The sequence below is a fragment of the Aquarana catesbeiana genome, linkage group LG04 (genome assembly GCF_042186555.1).
Source record: "Aquarana catesbeiana isolate 2022-GZ linkage group LG04, ASM4218655v1, whole genome shotgun sequence".
In the NCBI taxonomy this organism is placed as follows: Eukaryota; Metazoa; Chordata; class Amphibia; order Anura; family Ranidae; genus Aquarana; species Aquarana catesbeiana.
In genome coordinates, this window is record NC_133327.1 from 229,486,141 (window position 1) to 229,512,275 (window position 26,135).

Sequence of the window (26,135 nt, forward strand, 5' to 3'; positions counted from 1 at the left end):
AATAAAATTTACAAAAATATGAGGGGTGTACTCACTTTTGTGAGATACTGTACATCCATAGTGTATCTAAGTTGGGAGGAAAGTCTACTTCCTGTTTTATGTTTTGCAAATAGGTTTTTGCTCCATAAACATAAACAATAAGTATGTATCTGCTATTCACATAATCATGCACTCATTAGATATGTACATGAATAAAATGTATGAACATGTGGTCTTTTCTCCACTTTGCAGGAATCCCAAATAGCACCAGCCTTCATATTTTTATATAAGGGATGCATTTTTACAGTAAAGAGCAGATATTCATAGTAATTAGACAAGGATGAGATAAAATGTCATCCAAACCTACCTGGGCATTGGAGCACTGCACAGAAAGTGACAAGAATGAAGTGTTTTGGACAGACCAGTTATCCCACTATTGATCCAGGAGGCACATAATATTTGTTGTTCAACACATTGCTCCTCTGCTATGATCATCATTTTAACACAGAACATTTTCTTGCAGGGCAAATCCTATCTTAGAATACTGAAGTGTGTTTTCTTGACGAAAAGATAGAGCACCACTCTTACTCTCCTCCCTTGCCCAGCACAATGCATAGAGGAAGACAGAGGTCACAGTGTGGATAAAACTGAGCAAAAAAAGTGTTTAGAGCTATTTGTGCATACATTAATTACTGAAGAAACATAGACAGGAAAGGGCGCAAGGCAGCCTCATAGTGTAGCAAAGCTTTATTAGATTAGGCACACATAAAAGTTGGAATTACATTTAGAAGCATATGAGGCGAAATCAGCATATTAGAGCAGAGTTTGTACTGGATGGCTGGGTGTAATACACAGTCAAAAGCCTATGTCGCCATCATTGGATGTTGGAGCACTGCCGCTGCCTGGAAGATGACAGTTACTGCTCCCACTCCTTCCTGCTTGTCTCAGATCACAAAGAATTCTGGTGAACATATTTTTAGAGAAAAAAATTATCCCCTTAATCAGCCTAATTATTTCTATTTATTTATTTATTGACAGAGTCAGCAGAAGCGATATCCATGTCAATACTGCATACTATCATGGTGCAGTTTAGTCCTCAAAAGCACCACAGTTTACAGTGCAAGCAAGCTCCATACCCCACATCCACCCCCCACATACAGCTCTTGCCATAGCCACTAATAAAAGAAGGGAATAAGCCCCATATTACCATCTTGTCTAGGATGCCCAAAGAGCAACGCAGCTTCTTTATGCACAAGCCAAAATTGTGGTCACGGTGTATGATCTTGAGGCAGGACCTTCTTTATACAGCAAGAGCGTGCAGAGGAAGTGGTGGCGTGGCTTACCAAGCCTTCATCCTCCCCTACAATGTCTCCCAGGTACAGTGTAATTTAAAATCTTCAGCAGCTGCAAAAGTGCCTTGTTCTGTATCCTAATCCACAGATATCCCTGCTATTGCCCTGCCAGCTGGCACTGAAGAACACAGTATAGGTCACTTGCTGGGAGCATAGAGGGAGGTGACAACAGGCAGGAAGAACCAATTGGCCTAAATGTTCATATACCTGCAACCTACTGCCAGGTTGGCTATAACAATGAGCAGGGGAGGGAGGGTGATGAGCCCATGTGATCCACAAACCCGCAAACTCCCAATGCTATTTATGGTGTTGGCGTGTGAATTGAAACATTTAGCATTGGTATTTTTGAAAATTAAGATGGCCCCCAGATGCTCCCCCCCCACTTGATTGAGAAAGGGGTACTTTTTTCCAAAACAAACACACACACACACTGTTTTTGACAAGACCTTTAATAAAAAAAGTTCCACAATTTAAATCCACCATCATACATTTCATTCAGTGATACAGATGCACATCAGTCATAACGCCCAGTTTCCACTGTCTAAAGGAAAAACTGCCACCCACCAGAAAGTCTAAACTCTTCTACCAAATGACAGCTCCTGATCCCCATCGATCCAATGTAAACAAAAGTATAGGTTGTCTCAGGTGACATCATATGTATGGGCATGACCATATTTGGTCGATGAAATCACTAGGAAGCCCATGACATCATCAACCAAACTATTTATTAAAGGACATGTCAAAAATTGTGTCTCTTTATTTACTATTGATATTTCCACCTTGCAAGGTTTCTCAACATGTTAAGGGCAGGTGGCCTGTTATGGTTCAAGAGGAGGGGCTGTATGGATTGCATGTAAGGGTCTACCTTAAAGTCCATATTAAACCTGAAAGGCCTGGTACGATCTTTGTATGGATAATGTAATTGTTATCTCAGCAACATGTATGATGTTTTCACTGGTTATTTTTAATTGCTATAATCCAATTTTGGATATTTTATATGTAAATGATTAGTAAGTTTGATACCTTTAAAACGTCCTAATAGTTTTTGCTTGGAGGGAATTTGTCTAGATGTAAATTATTGAAGCATGTGGTACCTATATGAAGGATATATAGCACCCTCCTAGGTAGGTGCTAGGATAGTTAGATAGCTGTTTTCTTTTGTTGTGTTTTTGATAGGTAAATTTAGTTGCCACATGATAGGCACTGTGGCTGTAATTGTATGACAGGCAAAAGCATATTCTGCTCATTATAATCAGTGAAGCTGAAATATGTTAGTTAGGTCTGCTCACTGTGGTCAGCTGTTGCTAGTTCTGCCTATGGCTTCCTCCGTATCCTAGAGATGGGAGACATTTATGGATAGTAGGTGTGAGGCTATGCAGTTGGCAGTATGAATATGGATGTGGCTGGGTGACTGTGTATTTTCTGTGGGCACACTGAGGTCTGGTTATTGTCTTGCAAATTGGCAATTTGTACAATATATTGTCAAAAGTATTGGGACACCTGCTTTTACACGCACATGAACTTTAACCACTTGCTGACTAGCCACCATTATTATACAGCAGCAGGTCGTCTCATTCGCACAAATCACCATACCTGTACATCAGCTTGTTTAAGAGCCATAGCAGGCACGCACCCACTGCATGGCGGGGGACCCGATGCGTGTGGCCGTTGGCCTCGATGTTCGCCGGCCATCCGTGATTGTCGGCACGAGAGCCAGAATGGGGAAAACATTTAACCATTTTATTGCCCCCTAGTGTTAACCCCCTCCCTGACAATGACATTTACACAGCAATCAATGCATTTTTATAGCACTGATCGCTGTATAAATGTCAATGGTCCCAAAAAAATGTGGAAAGTGACCGATCTGTCCGCCACAATGTCCCAGCCCCGCTAAAAATCTCAGATCACCGCCATTACTAGTGAGAAAAAAAATAATAAAAATGCCATAAATCTATCCCCTATTTTGTAGATGCTATAACTTTTGCGCAAACCAATCAATATGCTTATTGCGATTTTTTTTACCAAAAATATGTAGAAGAATACAGTGGCCTAAACTGGTGAAGATTTTTTTTTTTTAAATTTGGATATTTTTTATAGCAAAAAGTAAAAAATAAGGACGTCAATTTTGTTTGGGTACAGCTTCGCAAATGTCAGTTAAAGCGATGCAGTGCTCTATTGCAAAAAATGGGCTGGTCATTAAGGGGGAAAATCTTCTGGGGCTGAAGCTGTTAATGGCATCCAAGTCTTGGTCCCTATGGTTAAATATTGAGTTGGCCCACCTTTTGCAGCTATAACAGCTTAAACTCTTCTGGGAAGGTTTAGGAGTGTGTATATGGGAATGTTTTACCATTCTTCCAGAAGTGCATTTGTAAGGTCAATTGTAAGGTCATGCCAAAGCTGTTCTATCAGGTTGAGATCAGGACCAGTCAAGTTCCTCCACCCCAAACTCGCTCATCTATGTCTTTATTAACCTTTCTTTGTGCAGTGATGCACAGTCATGTTGAAACAGGAAGGGGCCATCCCCAAAATGTTCCCATAAAGTAAGTTGAAAATTGTAAAAAAAAAACTCTTGGTATGCTGACACCTTAAGCGTTCCCTGCACTGAAACTAAGGGGCCAAGCTCAACCCCTGAAAAACAACCCCACACCATACCCCCCCTCCACCAAAGGATTTGGAGGGGTGGCCCAATATATTTGGGATGAATTATAACCGAGTCTACGAGCCAGGCCATCTTCTTCCCAGAAGATTTGAAGCTGTTATAGCTGCAAAGGATGGGCCAACACAATATTGAACCCTACAGACTTTGACTGGGATGCCATTAAAGTTCATGTGCGTGTAAAGGAAGGGGTCCCAATGCTTTTGACAATATAATGTATCTTCCATTGGGAAGACAGGTTGCAAGGATTCATGGATATGGGATGTCGAATGTCACATTTGTAGCCTTAAAGAAAGTACACATACCTGTTTGAGGGGGTGATTGAAATGGGAAATTGCTCCAAAAAGAGTTATGATGGATTCATACCCTAGGGCAGTGATGGCGAACCTTAGCATTCCAGATGTTTTGGAACTAGATTTCCCATGATGCTCAACTACACTGCAGAGTTCATGAGCATCATGGGAAATGTAGTTATAAAACATCTTAGGTGCCAAGGTTCGCCATCACTACCCTAGGGGCAACAATACCCCCTGGTCTTAACAAATCAGAGAATTTGAGGCCATTTTTAGAAGGCTTCAGTTCTAGTAAAAAGGACTGAAAAATAAACCTAGATGGGTAGGACTATGCTTTGATTTATAAAAAACATATTTTTCCCACTCTCACCAATCTTCCCCCTTTCCCCCTCCCCTCCTTTTTTTTTCTCCTCTTTCCCCATTTTGGGAAATAGTCCAACTTTGATGTTGAGAATATCATTTTCAGGGTCTCGACCATAATGAGTTCCCTTGCGAAGGAAAGATCTTGAATATTGAATGTTGGAAATACAAGGTTGTTTTATGTCTATTGATGTTTCTCCTGTGTATGTATAAGTTGAGAGATATCTATAAATATGTATGCAATTACTCTGTTTATGTAATTGTGCCCAATATGACTCAAAGGCAATTCAGAGCATTTATTTTTCATCTTTTGAACCAAATTGTGTGTATCTATGAGGAGAGAAAGCCAAGCCTCTCATTATACCCGGCATGGGTGGGCCCAGTAGTCCTATGGACTCTGGGCAGTTTGTCCGCAAATATGGATCCACCCCCTTCACCACTATATGAACGGGTCTATTTACCCCATGGCTGCTAGGGGGCACATATGCAGAATCCCATGCCTACGCTTGTCTCCTAGGGTGGCAACCTCCAATTTCCTGTTAGTGATGCCGCACCGGAAATGCCAGGACCAGAAGTTTGTCAGCACATCTGCACACATGCTTGGACATCCCTGGGAGATGCCAGAAGCCATGCAGCCCATGCTATGGCATCTGCCTAATCAGACACCCACAGATCTTGTTAGATTAAGTCATATATACCCTCAGTTGGCCCTCTCTCAAGACATGACTGGATCCATTTGGATTGCCCCTGGAGGGATAACCTTCCCTCTGGGATTGAGAACAAGCATGCCCTTTTGCAGTAAATGGTAAGCTTTTAATTTTTGCATACTACTGGTGAGATATAATGTGAGGTACACCACTAATCTAGGTGGCCTTAAACATAGCCAGTCTATTATTTAATCTTGATGCCTGCAAGTAAGAGAGAGTAAACGGTGGGTCCCCAATATCTCCCTGGTGAATGCTTAAGGTGTGATGTAGGATCTGAGAGGGCTGCAGTGCTTGAATGGTGCTAATGATAAGAGATATGGGTGGCTAAGTGAGGGGATATGTAATAGGTGGGGGCGGTTGATTTGTTTTGGGTAGGGAGTGTTTGTGTTGGAAAATTGATTTTGTGGGGAGGGGGGTTTCCTGATGATGTGTGTGGATGTCTGAGGTTAGCCCATCTTGGAGGTGGATAACTGTAGGAATGGTTTGATAAGGACAAGAGGTATAGGGATCCTGGGTAATATAATTCAATGCCAAGAATTTACCATATATCTAGCCGATAGGCCTTTTTTCATGTTGTTCCTCCATGATGGAGGAAATGCGGCCTCCCCTCCACCACCTCCTCACTGGGATGTAGAGAGACTCTGATAGTAACAGGACAGCACTTAAATATCCTTACATATGACTCAATATTAGTCTCATTGAGAGATTCCCTCCTACCTTTGTATGTGGACCCGGAGTGGACCAACCTTGGAGAAACTGACCTATCTGTTCCAGAAAGTTTACAATTGGTGGTTGTGTGTATTACCTTAGGTATGATTATTTTACATGCAATGTACAGAGCTTAACTGTTGCTATCTTCCTGATGAAGGGGGCATGGATCTGTGAAAGTCACAGCAAGCATTCCATCATCCAAGATGGGGATGATGAGTGATAATACATTAAGTTTTTCATGTACTTGCAATATTTACGTGTAATACTGTTGTCTTCTTAAAATGTCATGTGTGTTTTTTAACATTTGTAGAATAAAAGACTGACTTTTTTATACAAGTATGTGGTACCTTTAAAGCTCTCTTTTTCTATAGCTAGATTCTTTTTTGTATGTATATAGTTTCTAAGGATATGGTACTGGACAGCATATGTCCAATCCTATTGGATCCCTTCCTCTTATTAGCTTATTTAATATTCTGTATAGAATAGACAAATGTAGGCCAACACATTATCAACACATTATCAGTGCTGCCAAAGCACAGAAAGAGGATGGAATTTCTAAATCTATTAAGAAAGAAGATAAAATATTTTTTGGTACATTAGTGATAGAAGGAAAAAAATACAATGGGATTGCTACAAAGAAAACTGGGCACAACACATACAGTATATTATGTGAGACCAGGATGTAGCAAACCATTAAACCATTTCTTCTGTTCAGTTTTCTCAGAAATAAATTGCACTAACAACAACAGGTTGGGAAATCATATTGGTTCTATTAAGGATGGTTAATTTTCTAGGATTTCTGGAGACAGAGGTAGCAGAGGAAGTGGCTTGGTAAAGCTTAATAAAGCAATAGGCCCTGATGTTATTTATCCCAGAGTTCTAAGAGAACTTTGTGATATAGTTGTTGGACCATTAATAGATCTTTTTAATCAATCTCTTCTAACAGGAGAAGTTCTCCATGACTGGCGGACAGTTAATATTGTACCTATTCACAACAAGGGCAGCACAGTAGAAGCTAGCAATTACAGGCTAGTGAGTTTAAAACCAGTTGTTGTCAAGTTAATGGAATCACTCCTGAAATGAAGGATCATTGATTATTTAAAAATATACTATAACTTGCTGGACCCCAAGCAGCATGACTTTACTGAGGGAAGATCATATCAGACTAATCTGATACATTTTTTTTTACTATATTTCCAATATTTTGGATGATGGTAGTTCTGTGGAAATAGCATATCTTGATTTCAGCAAGGCATTTGATACAGTTCCACACAATGATCTAATACAAAAATTGTACAAGCCATAAGACATAACCCTTGGGTGGTTCAATGAATATGCAGTTGGCTAAAGGATAGACACCAGAGTGTGACTGTAAATAGGGTTTACTCAGAACAGAGAGCAGTCACTAGTGATGTACCACAAGGCTCTGTACTAGGTCCTGTTCTATTTAATCTATATGTACTGTTACATGGAACATGATTTGGCATTGCTGAAAGATTGCTCAAAGCAGTGGAAACTGCAGTCCAATGTTTCCAAATGTAAAATAATGCACCTAGTGAAAAGGAATCCCCTGAGAAAGTACAGCATTGGGGGGTACATGTTAGCCAGCCCTACAGAAGAAAAAGATTTAGGGGTACTTCTTTCAGATGATTGCAAAATGAGCAAACAGTGTGACCAGACAGTGGGAAAATCAAATACAATTCTAGGATGTATCACTAGAGGGGTCACCAGTAGGAGGAAGGAGGTCCTGATTCCCCTGTATAGATCTTTAGAGATACCTCATTTAGCATACTGTGTCCAGTTCTGGAGACCTCGCTTGCAGAAAGATCTTGATAAAATATAATGAGTCCAGAGATGGGAAACAAAAATGGTGAAAGGTTTGGGGGATGAAACATATTGAGAGCAACTTCAGGAACTTAATATGTGCAGTCTGGAGGAAAGAGGAGAAAGGGGAGGCATTATTGAAACCTTTAAATACATCAAGGGGATGAATAAGGTTCAGTAGTTTTTTTCAATATGAAATCAAAATCAAGAACACAGACATGGCCTGAAACTAACTGGAGGAAAGTTAAAAACTAATCCTAGAAAGTATTATTTTACTGAAAGGGTAGTTGATGCTTGGAATAAACTACCAGCAGAGGCAGTGCTTGGAACAAATATAGATTTAGACAATTAAATTAATAAAAAAAACAAACAAAAACAAAACAACCCCCCCCCCCAAAAAAAGGGCAGACTTAGTGGAATACTATGTCTTTTTTCTGCTGTCACTTTTCTATGTTTCTATGTAAAAAGGAAATCTAGGCTAAAACAATCAAAACGAGCACTTGATAGTAGAGAGTAGGACAAACCCCCTCAAAATTGTTCTAAAATATTGGTAAAAAGGTCAGATCTGAGCATGTAGGCCTTTTACAAAGCAGTCTAGAATGGGTTACTGGGGACAAAGAGAATGCACATTTATTAAATACCTTTCTCAGCTTTGTGTCTACAAAGGAACATGGGGGAGCTCATGTCTATGATGGGGATGGTATTGACACTGCCCCAAATTATCTACAATGGCTCAAAATTTATATGGTCCAGAAATATTTAGACAGAATAAAGGGGAATAAGACACCTGGACCAGATGGGATAAACCCACAGATCCTAAAAGAAATGTGCTATGTCATTTGAAAGCCATTGTTTAATAGTACCACTGGATTGGCATAAGGCCTATGTTGTGCCTATATTTAAAAAAGGATCAAAGTATTTACTAACTATACACATGTTCTTTTAACTTCTATAGTTGGGAAGATACTAGAGACTTTAATAAAAGACAACATAGATGAGTTCTTGCTGGAAAAAAATATTTTAAGCAACAGGCAGCATGGATTCATGAAAGTCAAGAGTTGTCAGACAAATCTGATTTATTTTTTCTGAGGAAGTAAGTAAAACCTTAGACAAAGGAGTGGCTGAGGACATAGTATACTAGGATTTTGCAAAATTGTTTCCCCACACATGGCTAATGTGTAAGGTAAAGTCTACAGGCTTGGAAAAATCGGTTTGTAAATGGATAGAAAACTGGCTAAAAGCCCATATTCAGTAGGGTCGTTAGTTTAGTACCCCAAGGTTCAGAGTTGGGACCCTTACTTTTTAATACATAGTATACTAGGATTTTGCAAAATTGTTTCCCCACACATGGCTAATGTGTAAGGTAAAGTCTACAGGCTTGGAAAAATTGGTTTGTAAATGGATAGAAAACTGGCTAAAAGCCCATATTCAGTAGGGTCGTTAGTTTAGTACCCCAAGGTTCAGAGTTGGGACCCTTACTTTTTAATAAATTTATAAATGATATAGGGTTTGGGATTAAAAGTACAATTTCAGTCTTTGCAGATGACACCAAGCTATGCAGTGGAATAGCATCCTTACAGGATGTCTCCAACTTAGAAGCCAACCTCAATGCACCATTTAATTGAGCAACTATGTGGCAAATAAGGTTTATTGTTGATAAGTGTAAAGTTATGCATTGGGGGCTAAGAATATGCATGCATCATACAACTAGGGGGAGTACAACTGGGGGAATCAGTGGTGGAGAAGGATCTGGATGTTCTGGTAGATCATAAACTTAATAATGGCATGCAATGCCAAGCAGCAGTTTCCAAAATAAGCAAAGTCTTTTCTTGTATTAAGAGAGGTATAGACTCCAGAGAGAGAGATATTATTTTACCACTGTGCAAATCATTAGTAGGACCTCATCTGAAATATGCAATTCAGTTTTGGGCACCAGTTCACAAAAACGAGATTGGGGAACTGGCAGAGAAGGGCACCCAAACTGATAGGAGGCATGGAGGAGCTCAGCTATAAGGAAAGATTAGAGGAACTGAATTTATTCTCTATTGAGAAGAGAGAGGTCAAGGAGAGATATGATCAACACGTATAAAGACATAAGTGGTCCCTATAGTGAACTTGGTGATGAGTTATTCACTTTAAGCTCATTACAGAGGACAAAGGGGCGCTGTTTAAGTCTGGAGGAAGAGATTTAATCTCCAAATACGGAAAGGTTTCTTCACAGTAAGAGCTGTGAAAATGTGGAATATACTCCCTTAACAGCTGGTTCTGTCCAGCACAGTAGATTGCTTTAAAAAAGGCCATGATTATTTCCTAAATGTACATAATATAACTGGATACTAACACTTATAGGTAAAGTTGATCCAGGGAATATCCAATTGCATCTTGGGGGAAACGGGAAATCATTTTTTCCCCTACTGGAGCAAATTGGATCATGCTTTCAACCAGACTAACTATGTAACTATGTTACCTTTGTTCACTGGTTAAGCGGCACATTTGAATGAAAGTCTGTTTCCTATTACATAAAACAATAAACATAACTAGATTTTCCTTTCTTTTAAAAGCAGCTTCATTATTAGGATTAAAAGTTAATTTGCTCCAACCTTGAGTCTGACAGCATCAATCATGTAATCACCTGGCATTTTCCTTAGCAGTATTATCATGGATTGCTATTTTACACAAATTTTATGTAAAGAAAGAAAGTGTTAGATCGATTGTATCTAATCAGAGATTCCATGTATAAAAGGAACTTAATCATTATGATGCTTCAGTTAATGATTGGACCATATGGCACATATCCATTTCTATTGCCATCAAGGATATGTATAGCAGATAGCATTTTGATAATATAATTTTAAACATAATGACATGCAGCATCAAGGACTTCTATTTTTAATCACGTTCCAGTCATTTTGTTCTGTCTGTTGAAATGTATATGTGTGTGTAATTTTACCTTCCAAAAGAACTACATTTATGGTCATTATGATTGCCACACCACTTCCACTTCCACTTCCACACTTCATAGCCAGGGAGGTGACACCATTACTTTCTCATTCAGTTTTGTGGATTCAGGTGACAGCTTCAGCCTTCTCATTAAGTAATTACTCGGCATTACTACCTCTGTTCAGGACACAGAAACATGATCCAGGAAACTATAAAGCTGAAGCTGAAAAATAATGATGGACTAATTTTCTTGGCTATGGTAAAACAACAACATCCTCCAACTCCTCATGGTCCTTTCATTTATATGTTTTACCATTTCATGTACAAAAGTTTGGTCACATTATGTAATGCCACTTCTTATCAAAGACATAGGAATTGCACATCGGCAGAAAGGAAGGATTTGGATGTGAAAAAAAACATTAATCCATGCCAGGCAGACAGGGGTGGAAGTCTAGTCATACAAGATAAAAACAAATATTTAAAGGAAGCTTTCCTTTTCTTGTCAGATACAACATCAAGGATCCCTGCATTACAACTGGAAGTTAAATCCTTAAAGCTTTTGAAAAGGTTATAATTAATAAAAATGAAAAAGGCTTTCTTCTACCAGATGAGTGCTGCACTCCTTATTTTTATCAGCTTCCAAAGGTGCACAAATCCATGCAGAACCTTCCAGGCAGACTCATTATAGCCAGTACCAGCAGCTTTACCAATGGGTTGTCTCTTTATATGGATTTATTTCTTCAACCCATTGTTTTTTCTTTACCCTGCTTTATTAAGGACATAATATGTTACATCATTACACACAGGAATCTGGTTATATTTGTGTCTCTCTGGATGTGAGTTAATTGTACACCTCTATTCCACACAAGGTAGGTCTCAGTGCCCTTCAGTTCTTTCTTACCAAGAATGTAAATATCAGTTACAAGTAAGCCCACTTGAGGCCCCTTTTACACTTGTGCAACTTGTCCTGTGACTTGGGACTGCAAAGATGCATGCCAAGACATACCCCATGATTTCCAATGAGTCCCGTTCATATCTGTTTGACTTCAAGTTGCACTGACTTCAAAGTAGTCCCTGCACTACTTTGGTCTGACTTTGATGCGACTTGAGGCCCATAGACTTCAAGATTACACAGGCTTTGCTTTAAGTCGCGTGACTTTCAGGTTGTACACGTGTGAAAGGGGCCTTATTGTAGACTACACTAGATTCAGACTTGAACATAATTATTTCTGTTTTCTTGATCAATTTTATTTGCAGACCCATGGTATTGTTTTGGGGGCAAATTATGCCCTCAGTTTTGCATTATCATGAGCCGTTGGGAGGAACTCACAATTTAAAACAACAATCCATTTGCAATATACATCATATACCATGGTAGGTATATTGATGATATTATCCTCATCTGGAGTGGTGATCTTCAGGTGATAGATTCCAACAATTTTGTGCTCAATTTACACAGGTGGTAGATGCCATGCACTTGATCTTTCTTGATTTAGAATTGTCTCAGGAGGAAGGTACCATTACAACCAAGAACCATCTCAAGCCTACAAGTGACAATTCATATTAACATTATATGAGTAGACACCCTCCCACTTGGAAAAAGAATATTCCAGGAGGACAATTCTGTAGACTGAGAAAAAATTGCATGATAATCGATTATTACAAGCAGCAAAGTTTAGTACTTTTGACACATTTTTAGAGAATGGTTATTCAAAACATCTTGTTAAAAAGGCTTATAAGAGATTTCTCACAGATTAAAGAGTTGATTGCCAAAAGGATATGTGTGATATTGGAAATATACAGTTTTTGCAAAATTTTATTGAAATTATCATTCCATTTCTCGTACAATCTGGAAGAATCTCCATTTTACAATGTGATCCCAAACTGGGTTCAATACTACCTAAGGTTCCTGAGATGATAATTAGGACGGCAAAGTGTCTTAAGAACATTTTTTCTCCTAAGAAAATGTGCAGGAGATGCAAAGAAAACCAGTAAACGCTCTTTTTTTCGACAACCGTGTAAACATGTTCAAATGCAAACAGTGCAATTGCATCACCTGCCAATTTATATCATGTGGACAAACTACCTTTTGTGATTCTTCAGGATGCACACATGTGGTTGAGCAATTTATTGTTCAAGTCAATATGTAGTATATTTCTTACAGTGCTCCTGCAAACTTTTATATGTGGCACAAGCTTGGCTTACATTATGTAAAAGAGTTGGGGAGCATCGTTGGTTCATTGAGGATGGTTCCACTGAACATAATGTTCCTTGACACATTCTTCATTGACACAATACAAACAGCAAAGTGTTGAGAGTATTTGCCATTGAGGTTATGCCCAACAATTTAATAGGCAATGAAAAATTTCTCAGATTATGTCAGCAGGAAACCTATTCACAAATTGAACACTTTAGCCCCCAAGGGGCTTAACCACTTGACCTCCGGAAAGGTTTTTCCCCCTTTATGATCAGGGCATTTTTTGCTAATCGGCACTATGCTACTTTAACTGGCAATTGCACGGTCATGCAATGTTGTTTCATAAAAGTAGAGCTTTCTTTTGGGAGTTTATCACTATCACTACTGTTTTTTTTTAAAGTTTACATACCCTGTCAGAATTTATGATTTCTTGGGCATTTTTCAGAGAATATGAACGATAACACAAAAACTTTTCTTTCACTCATGGTTAGGGTTTGGCTGAAGTCATTTATTATTAATCAACTGTGTTTACTCTTTTTAAATCATAATGGCAACAGAAACTACCCACATGACCCTGATCAAAAGTACCCTGGTGATTTTGGCCTGATAACATGCACACAAGTTGACACAAAGGGGTTTGAATGGCTATTAAAGGTAACCATCCTCACCTGTTATCTGTTTGCTTGTAATTTGTGTGTGTGTGTATATAAAAGGTCAGTGAGTTTCTGGACTCCTAACAGACCCTTGCATCTTTCATCCAGTGTTGCACTGACATTTCTGGATTCTGAGTCATGGGGAAAGCAAACGAATTGTAAAGGATCTGCGGGAAAAAGTAGTTGAACTGTATAAAACAGAAAAGGGATGTAAAAAGATATCCAAGGAATTGAGAATGCCAATCAGTGGTGTTCAAACTCTAATCAAGAAGTTTAAAAGGGGTTCTGTTGAAACCGAACCACGATCAGGTAGACCAACTAAAATTTCACCACAACTGCCAGGAAAATTATTTGGGATGCAAAGGAAAGCTCACAAATAACTTCAGGTGAAATACAGAACTCTCTGAAAACATGTGGTGTGGCTGTTTCAAGATGCACAATGAGGAGGCACTTGAAGATAGATGGGCTGCATGGTCGAGTCGCCAAAAGAAAGCCATTACTACGCAAATGATACAAAGTATTCCGCTTACAATATACCAAACAACACAGTTACTAGCCTCAAACCTTCTGGCACAAAGTCATTTGGAGTGATGAGACCAAAATTGAGCTTTTTGGCCACAACCATAAATGCTACATTTGGAGAGGCGTCAACAAGGCTTATGATGAAAGGTACGCCATTCCTACTGAGGTGGATCGCTAATGTTTTGGGGATGTGTGAGCTACAAAGGCACAGGAAATTTGATCAAAACTGATAGCAAGATGAATGCAGTATGTTATCAAAAAATACTGGAGGAACATTTGTATTCATCAGCCAGGAAGCTGCGCATGGGACATACTTGAACATTCCAACATGACAATGATCCAAAACACAAGGCCACCTCGACCTGTCATTGGCTACAGCAGAAAAAAGTGAAGGTTCTGGAGTGGCCATCTCAGTCTCCTGACCTCAATGTCATTGAGCCACTCTGGGGTGATCTCAAACATGCAGTTCATGCAAGACAGCCCAAGAAATTACAGGAACTGGAGGCTTTTTCCCAAGAGGAATGGGCAGATTTACCATCTGAGAAGATAAAGAGCCTCATCCACAAATACCACAAAAGACTTCAAGCTGTCATTGATGTTAAAGGGGGCAATACAAGGTATTAACCGGGGTATGTAAAATTTTGATCAGGGTCATTTGGGTAGTTTATGTTGCCATTAATGTTAAAAAAGAGTAAACAAGGTTGATTGATAATTAATGGCTTCAGTCAAACACTAACCATGAGTGAAAGAAAAGTTTTGTGTTATCATTCATATTCTATGAAAAAATGGCCAAGAAATCATACATTCTGCCAGGGTATGTAAACTTATGAGCACAACTGTATATATGAGAAAAAGGGCAAAAATTTTGAGAAAAGCACAGAATGTTCTACTTTTTGTTATAAAGTACAGTATATTTAATAAAAAAAGGCTAGGGATAATACCCTGAAAACTCTTACATTAATGGAATATGCACAGGGGGGCTCCATCCCATCCTGCCTACTCTCAATAGATGCTGAAAAAGCATTTGACAGGGTGGGATGGAGCTTCCTTAAAGAGACACTTATACAATGGGGAATAGGACCCATATTGTTAGATAAAATAATGGCACTATACCAACACCCCACGGCAAAGATTCGGGCGAATAGTGGAATGTCGGAGGAAATACATATAGCAAATGGTACTAGACAAGGCTGCCCACTATCCCCAATACTATACATACTGGTCATGGAGCATTTATTAAATGCGATTCGGGCGAGTAAAGATATACAAGGGGTAAAAGTAGGAGATATGGAATACAAGATGTCTGTATACGCAGATGATATTTTGCTTTATGTTACAAACCCACTAATAACATTACCAAACCTGATAGCTGCATTTGACCGATTTGGGATCTTAAGTAACTTCAAAGTAAACTTTAATAAATCCGAGGCACTAAACATCAATATGTCAAGAACTATGATAGAACTGCTTAAAAAGGATTTTTCCTTTAGATGGCAAGAAAACTCTATCAAATACCTTGGTACATATATCCCCACAGATTTGGAAAAACTGGAGGTATATAATTATGTACCGATGGTACAAAAAATAACGAAAATACTCCAGCAATATGAAAAGGGCACTTTCTCCTGGATAGGCAGGATAAATATCGTAAAAATGGATATATTGCCCAAAGTATTATACATCCTACAAGCGATCCCCATATATCCTGCTACGGGCATTATGAAAAAACTGACCAGAGCGATTGGACAATTTGTTTGGGCGGGCAAAACACCTAGATTAAATAGAAAGCTACTAAATAAGTCTAAAAAAAATGGTGGCCTTGCCCTCCCGGACATAGCAAGTTATTTAAGGGCAATAATGATCACCAGAATCGTAGATTGGTTCCAAAATAGGAATAATAAACAGTGGGTAAAATTGGAAGAGGAGATCACAGGACTAAAATTGAAATCCCTACCATGGATTCAAAGAGAACAAAGATCGGTAGAGGGCGCTGTACCCTTCTTAGTAGTTTCAACAATGAAAACCTGGGATAATATGATTAAAAAGGGAGTAGGTTCTACGTTTAAAGGGCCTATGACCCCATTGTTTGATAACCCCGAATTTCCATTGGCACTAAAAGCAAAAACCTTTCTCAAATGGAAAAGACATGAAGATACAAGGATAATAGAAACCATGGTGGGGAACAATGTGCTCCCGTTGGGGATGATGGGAGAGGACCACAAAAATGAGTGGATGCAACATGGTCTACTCCAAAGATATGTATCATCCCTGGTAAAAGAAACAGCAATGGATAGGCCCTTAACAGCCCTGGAAAAAATTTTTACTCAAGAAGAGAGACCCGTACATGTACTATCTAAGGTATATAAAATCTTGAATGATGAAAGCCAAGACCAGGTGATATCATATATTAAGAAATGGGAGGAGGAATTGGGGATAGAGATCCATAGGAAAAAATGGGAAAAAGCCATTGCAGTAACCCATAAACTATCCATATCCAGTAAGCATCAGGAAAGAAACTATAAAATTTTAGCTAGATGGTATAAGTGCCCGAAAGACTTACATAGGATAAACCCAACAAATGAAGAAGAATGCTGGAGATGTCAAGCTTCATCAGGGACTATGTCCCATATATGGTATTACTGTCCCAAAATCCTGCCATTCTGGCAAAAGATTTTTGAAATCTATAGAGCTATGACGGGAAATGAAATATATCCAGACATACTAATAACAGTATTATCTATGATACCTGGTTCAATAAAAAATATAAAAAGAGACTCATTAAAATATTTCTTAATTGCTGCACGTACTTGTATAGCAAGAAAATGGAAAAGTAGTATTACGCCCTCCATGATGGAATGGGAGTGTGAGATGGCGGAAATGCGGGCTCTAGAGGAGAGAAAAGTGCTAGAAGAGGGCTCAAATAAACAGATAAAACAGATACAAGCCATATGGGCTAGATGGGTAGACTATAGTGCCTCCTCACTACTGTTATGTGATGGATAGAAATATGTAGACCCCCGGAGACAGGAGACATTGTATTTCCAGATGATTCTTCCCCCCCCCCTTTTTTTTTTTTTTTTTTTTTTTTTTTTTTTTTCTTTTTTTCTTTCTTCTCTCTCTCTCTTTCTCTTTCTTCTTCTTCCCCTCCCCTTCACATGAATGGATGGATAGGATGATAGGGTGGATGGTGGGATGATATAGGAGTTTTAATGTGTTTAATCCAAATAGTTAGTTAGTATGAGAGTGGATGTAGATCTGAAGCGTATTGAAGATAAATATTTTTGATATGATTGTGTTTGTATGTTATGTTATAAAATGTAAAATGTTTTTGGACAAATAAAGATATTTAAAAAAAAAAAAAAAAAAAAATTGAAACAACATGTATTCTGCTACATGTCTTTGGTAAAATAAAATCCCAATAAGTGTACATGAATTGGTTTGTGCGAAAGTTTTAGCATTTACAAGCTATAGTATATATACTGGAATTTACTCAGCTTTACTATAGACATTATACTATAATGGCGGTGATCAGGGACTTATAGCGGGATTGTTATAGAGTGGGGCACAATCTGGCACTGGCTGGGAGGGTCAATAACTGACACTGATGTCGCTAGTAACACTTATAATACTGTACACTGACACTGTACTGATTTTACTTAATAAACTGGCAGTTTTTTTCCCTGCTTTTCAGGAAGCCAGAGCTGCTAAGTATGTAAATACAGAACTCTGTGTGTGTGATTGGATACAGCTGATCAGCAGGTTTCAGCCAAAATCATTGGCTGATATCTGCAGCCAAACTCGTGCTGTACCCAATCACAGCATGGGTTGGCCGGTAACATACATGTACGTGACTGTACCTGTACCTGCAGTATATTTACTGTGAGCGGTCAGCAGATGGTTAATGAAGAGATAGATATACATACAGTTTTGTAGGACCCTCCCCTTCCCCTTTTTTTCTTACCTCCTTTTGATTTGACGACCAACTGGGATTGTTGCATTTGTAAATCAATCTATTACATATCTACCCACACATATATTTTCTATTTTGAAGTCTCCCATATCAGTGGCCCAATCAAATTTTTATTAATTTTTTCATGTATTTTTTGTTGCCGTTTTTCTGTTTATTTCAATTTTGTATTCATATATATTAATTCATTGTTTATTCTTCAAAAATGTATTTATTTATCTTTTTTTGCACCAAAACTATATTACATTATATATAGTAGTATTGATTGTATGGTGTGTATACAGTATATGTGTATTATATACTGTATATATGGAGTAGATGAATATATACTGTATATATACATTCTCACTTGGTTCCCAAATGTATGTACACACATGTGTGTGTGTGTATATATATATATATATATATATATATCCATTTACACAATACGTTGTGTATTGCTAAATTTAAGGATTTATCATTTTATGTTTTTTAGTGGTTGTTTTATTATGGTTTTATCTGATGCGATAATGTTATGTACAGTAGATAAATTCATGTTTTTTAATATTCATTGTATTCTCTTGAATTATCATAGTGATTCTTTTTTTAGCTTATACATAGACAGGGTGGTGCTGCAAAGTTGTGGAGAGATCCATTGTGTTGATGGTTGCCTTTCCTCCTTCAGCCTTCTAGTGTATTTAAGCTGTCTCCATCATCTCCACTCTATGACTTGAGAAAGAGGGAGAGGCTTTGAAATACATTATCACAGAGATGTTGTAAAGGTTCCCTTCCTCTAGAATTGCTTGGTGCAAGAGATGGCTGATGCCAGTTCCTTTCCCTTCCATCAGCATGGTCCAGTGTGCAGTTCAGTTTGTCCACAGTAGTGCTACTGCCCTCACTCTTCCAACAATTTGTCTGTCTACCATTACATAGTGGCAGCAACGAAGGAATTTTTTAGTGGGCTCTTTGTCACACAACTTTGTAAATGGATTGCCTTTCATCTTTTTGTTTTCAATAAAGATACATTTTCAATAAAGAGGACATTACATTTCTGTATCTTTTGGATTAATTGGCTGGACATGTCGCTCTGGTTTGACATTATTGTGGGCACTACATACAGTGTCTTTCAATTAGTTACAGTAAAGGTTGGAAGCCCTGGGGTGTTTCATGCCCATTACCTTCACCAGTGTTCCCTCTGCAGGACTTTGGGTTTGTGTCCTGCACAGTTTGTCCACAACAACATTATTATTGTGCATTATATTGCATGCGGTCCTAGATACTCTATGGTGCATTTGTTTGCTATGAAAGGGAGAACCTTCATGGAGCTTTATCACTAGACTGTGTGCTCTTGCTTTGTTGTCTCACTTGCTTTGTTGTTTCATCAGCCCATTGACACTATTTACTCAATTACAAACCCTGTGGAAAGGACGATTGTTAACATCTATCTGTTTCAACTGGACAGTTGCTTGGATTCTAATTTAAAGTCCTTGTCAAAAAAATCTTCACTCTGTTCAGTATTCGATCCTAACAAAATCATCTAAAAATAGTAAACAGTTTTGAGCAGTCTATTTTCTTTTCATTTTAACTAATGTTTTTATTTCATATGTATATCCATTGTATACTGTATGTATTTTAATATTGTGTTTGCATATAAAATTTATTCCTAGGGCTCAAATTTACTTTCAGAAGTGTTTTTTACTAACAAGGAATCTAACCAAAAAGTAGATCCTTTTTTCCTACGCCATGAATACATTGCCAAGGTAAGACTATAAATATTTATACAATATATAATATATTAACTTTTATGAGTTTAATACCATTTACTACTTATGGTCACCTTTAATCTAAGGGGTAATTAAAAAAAATATAATAAAAGGTGTCCTACTGCACTTCTGTTGTTGGAGATAGTGAAAGGAAATGTTTTTCTTGTCTGGTTATTCAAATAGGTTGAGTCTCTCAATACCAAATGTTCAAGCTCGCTTCCTAGTAAGGCAGCACCAGAGTCATACAGAGTAGGGAATAAACAGCTGTACATGAAAAGACAAAAATACAATGTGTGCACTTCTAGTGCAGTATGTCCACATCTGAAAATATAATAATATAATGGAGGAATTATATTTGCAAAATTAGCAAGAAAAACATGCCCATCACAATGAGAAACATAGTTAATCTGATACCACCTCCAGTATGAGTTCAGTCTGGTAAAGGTCACTTGGTAGAAACACTTGTTACTCACTCTAATAGTTATTAATCTAGATGTGATTTAGCAAGTGATCAACGATTTAACCCCACTTCCCACCACCAGAAAGGTTAGTATTAACGGTTTTCTTATACAGTGTTCAGGCTATTTTTTTTGGGGGGGGCATGACAGGGTTTTTTTAAAAGTACGAGTATTACTCATAGTTACATAGGTACATAGTAGGTGAGGTTGAAAAAAGACTATCAAGTCCAACCTATGTGTACGATTAAATGTCAGTATTACATTGTAAATCCCTGTATGTTGGGGTTGCTCAGGTGCTTATCTAATAGTATTTTGAAAGTATCGATGCTCCCCACTGAGACCACCGCCTGTGGAAGGGAATTCCACATCCTTGCCACTCTTACAGTGAAGAACCCTCTATGTAGTTTAAGGTTAAACCTCTTTTCTTCTAATTTTAAAGTGTGGCCACGTGTCTTGTTAAACTCCCTTCCGCAAAAAAAGTTTTATCCCTATTGTAGGGTCACCAGTACGGTATTTATAAATTGAAATCATATCCCCTCTCAAGCATCTCTTTTCCAGAAAGAATAAGTTCAGTGCTCACAACCTTTCCTCATAACTAATTTATGGGGCCAATATGGTCTGTCCTCCCTTTTTTACTGTTTACATACTTAAAGAATTTCTTGGGATTTTTTTGCTGTCTTTTTTGTGTCATTCGTGTTCTATCTTAGCCACCCTAATTGCACCCTTACATTTCTTGTTGCATTCTTTGTAAAATCTGAATGCTGATGATGATCCCTCAACCTTGTATTTTTTGAAGGCCTTCTCCTTTGGTTTTATATGCATTTTTACATTTGAGTTAAGCCATGCAGGATTTTTGTTTGCTCTTTTAAATTACCCAATGGGATGCATTGACCATCTTTTAATATGCTCTTAAAGCAAACCCATCTCTCCTCCATGTTCTTTGTTCCTAAGATTTTATCCCAATTCATGCCTTCTAACAAGGTTCGTAGTTTAGGAAAGTTGGCTCTTTTGAAATTCAGTGTCTTTGTATTCCCCTTATGTTTCCTATTTGTGTGATTTATACTGAAACCAATTGACCTGTGATAGCTGTTTCCTAAATTACCCCATATTTCCATATCAGTGATCAGGTCTGTATTGTTGGTAATCAGTAGATCCAGTAACGCTTTATTTCTCTTTGGTGCGTCTGTCATCTGAACCATGAAATTGTCCAGCAAGACATTTAGGAACTGGCGAGTCTTAGACGAATGCGTGGTTCCCTCTGCCCAGTCTATGTCTGGATAAATAAAATCCCCCATTACGATAACACTTCCCATCCTTGCTGCTTATGATAGGAGATCCGTCTCCCCCTCCTCCCTTAGGTTAGGAGGCCTATAGAATACTCCCAGTAATATTTTCTCCTTAGCTTTATCCCTTTGGAGCTGTACCCATAAGGATTTCACCTCCTCCCTAGCTCCCTTAGTGATGTCATCTCTCACATTCACTTGTACATTATTCTTGATATATAGGCATACCCCTCCCCCTCCCCCTTTTTTACCCTCTCTATCCCTGCGATAAAGGGTATACTCTTGAATGGTTGCCAACCAATCATGAGAGCTGTTGAACCAGGTCTCTTAAATTCCCACAAAATCCAAATCCTCCTTGTACAAAAGTATCTCTAGTTCACCCATCTTGTCCGCCAGGCTCTTGGCATTGGTGAACATAGTTTAGATCAGTCGCATACTATCCTCTTATTGGATGTTCCGAGATTGCAACTAGGACTTGTTTCTATACTTACCTTGGGTTTATGTGCTTTAGTCAACCTACTACTAATGCCCCCACGACTACCCTCTGGAATATGTTCCGCGCTGACTATCTCTACCTCTGGGCCCTCCCCCCGTCGCCTAATTTAAAAACCCCTCTAATGCCCCGTACATACGATCAGAAATTCCACCAGCAAAAGTTGGATGTGAGCTTTTGGTCAGAAATTCCGACTGTGTGTATGCTCCTTCGGACTTTTGCTGGCAGAATTCCAGCCAGCAAAAGATTGAGAGCAGGTTCTCTATTTTTCAGTCAGAAAAAGTTCCTATCCAAAAATGCATTTGTCTGTATGCAATTCGGACGTGCAAAAAATCACACTTGCTCGGAAACATTGAGCTTCATTTTCTCGGCTCGTCGTAGCGTTGTACGTCACCGCGTTCTTGACGGTCGAATGTTCAGAGAACGTTTGTGTGACCATGTGTACGCAAGGCAAGCTTGAGCGGAATTCCTTCGGAAAAACCATCCAAGTTTTTTCTGATGGAATTTCTGATCGTGTGTATGGGGCATTACTTTTTGGCTATCTTTACTTCTAACCTTCAAATTATCTTTTTTACAATGCGTTGGCTAACAAGCAACCAAAGAACTTTATGTAACAGAAATGTTTCTTTCCTTTCAAGGTAAGTAATAACAACTGTATTATGATTGCCAATAATATTAGTATGACTGCTATTGCCGTATGATGAAATTGCATGTATTCCCTTGATCAATTAACCTAATAATGGCATAAAGTACATTTTATAAAAAAAAAATACACATTCAATCCTTTTTTAAACTCAGTCTCATTAGATGTCATGCATGGCTCATGAATTTGCTTTTTTATATTTTATTTTTTAAATGTTTGGTATAGGAAATGCAGTAGGACTCTTGAAATAGAAGCACTAAAACCTTTTTCCCCAAGCACAGCAAAAAGTGCAATTCAAACCAGCACAATATTGTGTGTAGATAATTCAAAAAAGACTGTACAAACTGACTAGTCCTTCCTGATATCTAATAGTCAAAGCTCCCATAATATTTTTTTGTTGTTTTATTCTACTACAGTTAAATAAAGCACTGAAATAACATAGGGTGTTGCAGCCAGCATTTATTAAAATATATTTGCAAAGAATCTCATATGCTTACACAGCATACGTGTCAGAGGCGTTCCAAAATAAACTGTGGAACACATTCAAGACTCTGAACACCTGACAGTCATAATACAGAACACCTGCATTTTTACAGCAGACTAAAATCTAGAATAATATACTTGTAATGATGGGGCTTAAATAATCTTTTGGACTATGTTAAAGTTCCATGTGTAGTTTTTTTTCTCATTCCTATAATTCTTTATTGAATATTAAAAAAAAATAATTTTGGCTTTAAGGCAAGCATGTGCTTTGCCCAGTCAGGAAAAAGTAACAAGCTTGCTTTAATACTCCACCTCTTTACAGCATTTTATACTTTCTTTAATACCTTTGCAACACAGGGTAATGACTTTAAAAGACAATTATAAAAATATTCAGGATATAAAAGAATCATTTTGCTGGGGTAGAACAAATGTGTTACTAATTTACAAAAAAGATTTGAGAAATTAAAGACCAGTCAGCCTAATATCAATAGTATGTAAGGTATTCAAGAGGATGGTAAGGGATGTTAAAAAGAAATGTGTCCACGATAAAGGTATCATAAGTGACAAGCAAGTGTTATTGAAACACCATCTTGTCAGACCAGCCTGTTATCTTTCTATGAGGAAGTAAGTGAGAAATTCAATGGTGAAAGTCTAGTAGAGATCGTTTATTGAAATTTTGCTAAGGAATACTGTACCTTGTAAACATTTGATCTATAAAATGAGGTCTGTTAGAGTTGACAAAATTTTTGTACATGGATAGGAAACTGGCTACATGAATGGGTCCAGAGAGTAGTGCTACATGACTCATTCTCTAAATGGTCTAAAGTTGGGAGTAGTGTGCTCTAGGAATCTCTTGGGGCCAATGTTATTTATTAATAATATAGATGTTTGAATTAAGAGCTCAATTTCAATGTTTGCTGATAATAATATATTATGCAAGGAAATTACTTTGGCACAGGATATAGCATCATTACAGCAAATCCTTGACAAAATAGGGGGTTAGGCAGCTAGTAGATCTGATGTCACACACTGCACAGCACAGAGCATAGGGCTTAGTGTAATCTGGAACCCGAGTGGAGGAGAAGGGCACACCCCCCTCTACACAGTCTCACTGGGAAACTTGCACATCTGAGGCTGTCAATGAGCTGCTGTATGCTAAGGAGAGAGGGAAAGCAGGACATCGCCAAGGAAAAACATCAGAAATTGCTCAGATTGCAGAGCAAGGAGAGAGAGGACAGGATCCACACTGGACGCTATGAACTGAGGCAATCTCCACAAACCTTTTGTAGATATACTTTGGTCTGTGTTCATTTCAGAAGTTTACAACCACTTTAAACACATTATTTTGCATCTTTTTTTGCAGAAAAGAAAATAGCAGACTGTGAAAAAAGTATAATAAATCAAAAGAAGTCTTTCTGACATTATCTTCATCTTCCTTTTCCCCTAGAGCGCCTGAAACATTTTTGTTCAGTCATTTTACAAGGTCAAAATCAACTTCTTGGAGTAGCTTGTTGACCCATAAATGCCTGTTTTTGAGCAGTAATCTTTATATTTCTGACTGTGCAGACCTGTTTCACACATATTAGTCTCCCTGCTGCTGCTTATCACCTTGTGAACAGCAACAATTACAATACACAGTTTGAGTGATTAATGGAGAGGAAAGGGACCTAAGGAAATGCTACATGCAGCCTACATCAAACTGATAACATCATGTGCCCCACTTGGGCTCAGGGTACACGGTAGGGGTTTATACCTGCTGGGTATGGATGAGTATAGGCCATGTGATACATCCTTCTTTACGTCACATTGATGTTTTTCTTCTTGCCACCCCATTTGTTTTTGTTTTTCTTTTCCTTTTCATATGGGAAATATTTCCTGTGATAATACTTCATTCAGGTGCATTTAAAGCACACACTAGTATTATTTAAGGCTAGGAGGAATTCACACAATTTATTATGAGAAGATTCTGAAAACATTTGTTATCCCAACATTTCACATTCCTAAAATGTGCCTGCTGTACCATGTACTTGTATGAGAAAGTATCCTGTTTTCTTTGTATTGCTTCCTTTGTGTGAAATCCCTGGTGTTCCTGCCAGTCCCTCTGTTTTCCAATAAAAATTGACCACACTAAGCAGGAGAGCAGTATTACAGAAGCAAATACTCTTGTGCACAGGTGTGTAAGCTAGATGATCCCAGGGGTTCAGAAAGGGCAATGAATTTCAGCCTTGCTGCTCTCCAGGATGGGATAATCCTAGTAGTAAACGATAAGAAAAAAAGAGAGTGCACCAGCCTAGTGCATTATCCTAAAGGTACATTTATTAAAACCAAGATTAAAATATACTCACAAAGGTAGGAAGAAAAATCGCAATATAAACAATCACAAGGCGATTGGTCCGCTGGTAGCAGTAACTGCTACCAATGGACCAATCGCCTTGTGATTGTTTATAGTGCAATTTTTCTTCCTACCTTTGTGAGTATATTTTAATCTTGGTTTTAATAAATTTACCTTTAGGATAATGCACTAGGCTGGTGCGCTCTCTTTTTTTCTTATAGTAAGCAGGAGAGCACACTGTTGTCAGTTCTCTAGCTATGTGTACTCTCCTTCAAAGATCAGACTTGTCCTGACATGCCCCAGCTGCTTAGTGTGCTGTTGCTTCTCCCACCCCCAGCTCTTATGCAGCTGGGAAGAGAGGGAATGGAACCTCTTATAAAAAGGGAAAAAAGTTATTTATAATGTATTTTTTTTAATATCTATACAAAAAAGTTTTGCCTTTCCTTTTTCTATCTCAAACTAAATGGGTTGTTTTACAAGGTGATCATTTACAATCACTTTAACTCTTTCAGTAATTCACTGTTAATTGACAGAACTGAT

The 26,135-nt window shown here is 38.2% G+C and overlaps 1 protein-coding gene across 2 annotated transcripts in view; it reads left to right on the forward strand.

Moving 5' to 3' along the window:
* The window catches only part of NAALADL2 (N-acetylated alpha-linked acidic dipeptidase like 2), a 2,111,880-nt gene that overhangs the window by 1,611,312 nt on the left and 474,433 nt on the right, over positions 1-26,135 (forward strand). For both annotated transcript variants that reach the window (XM_073626241.1, XM_073626242.1), the window contains one exon: positions 19,808-19,900. In XM_073626241.1, the coding sequence (XP_073482342.1) occupies positions 19,808-19,900 (93 nt within the window). The remainder of the gene's footprint in view (positions 1-19,807; positions 19,901-26,135) is intronic.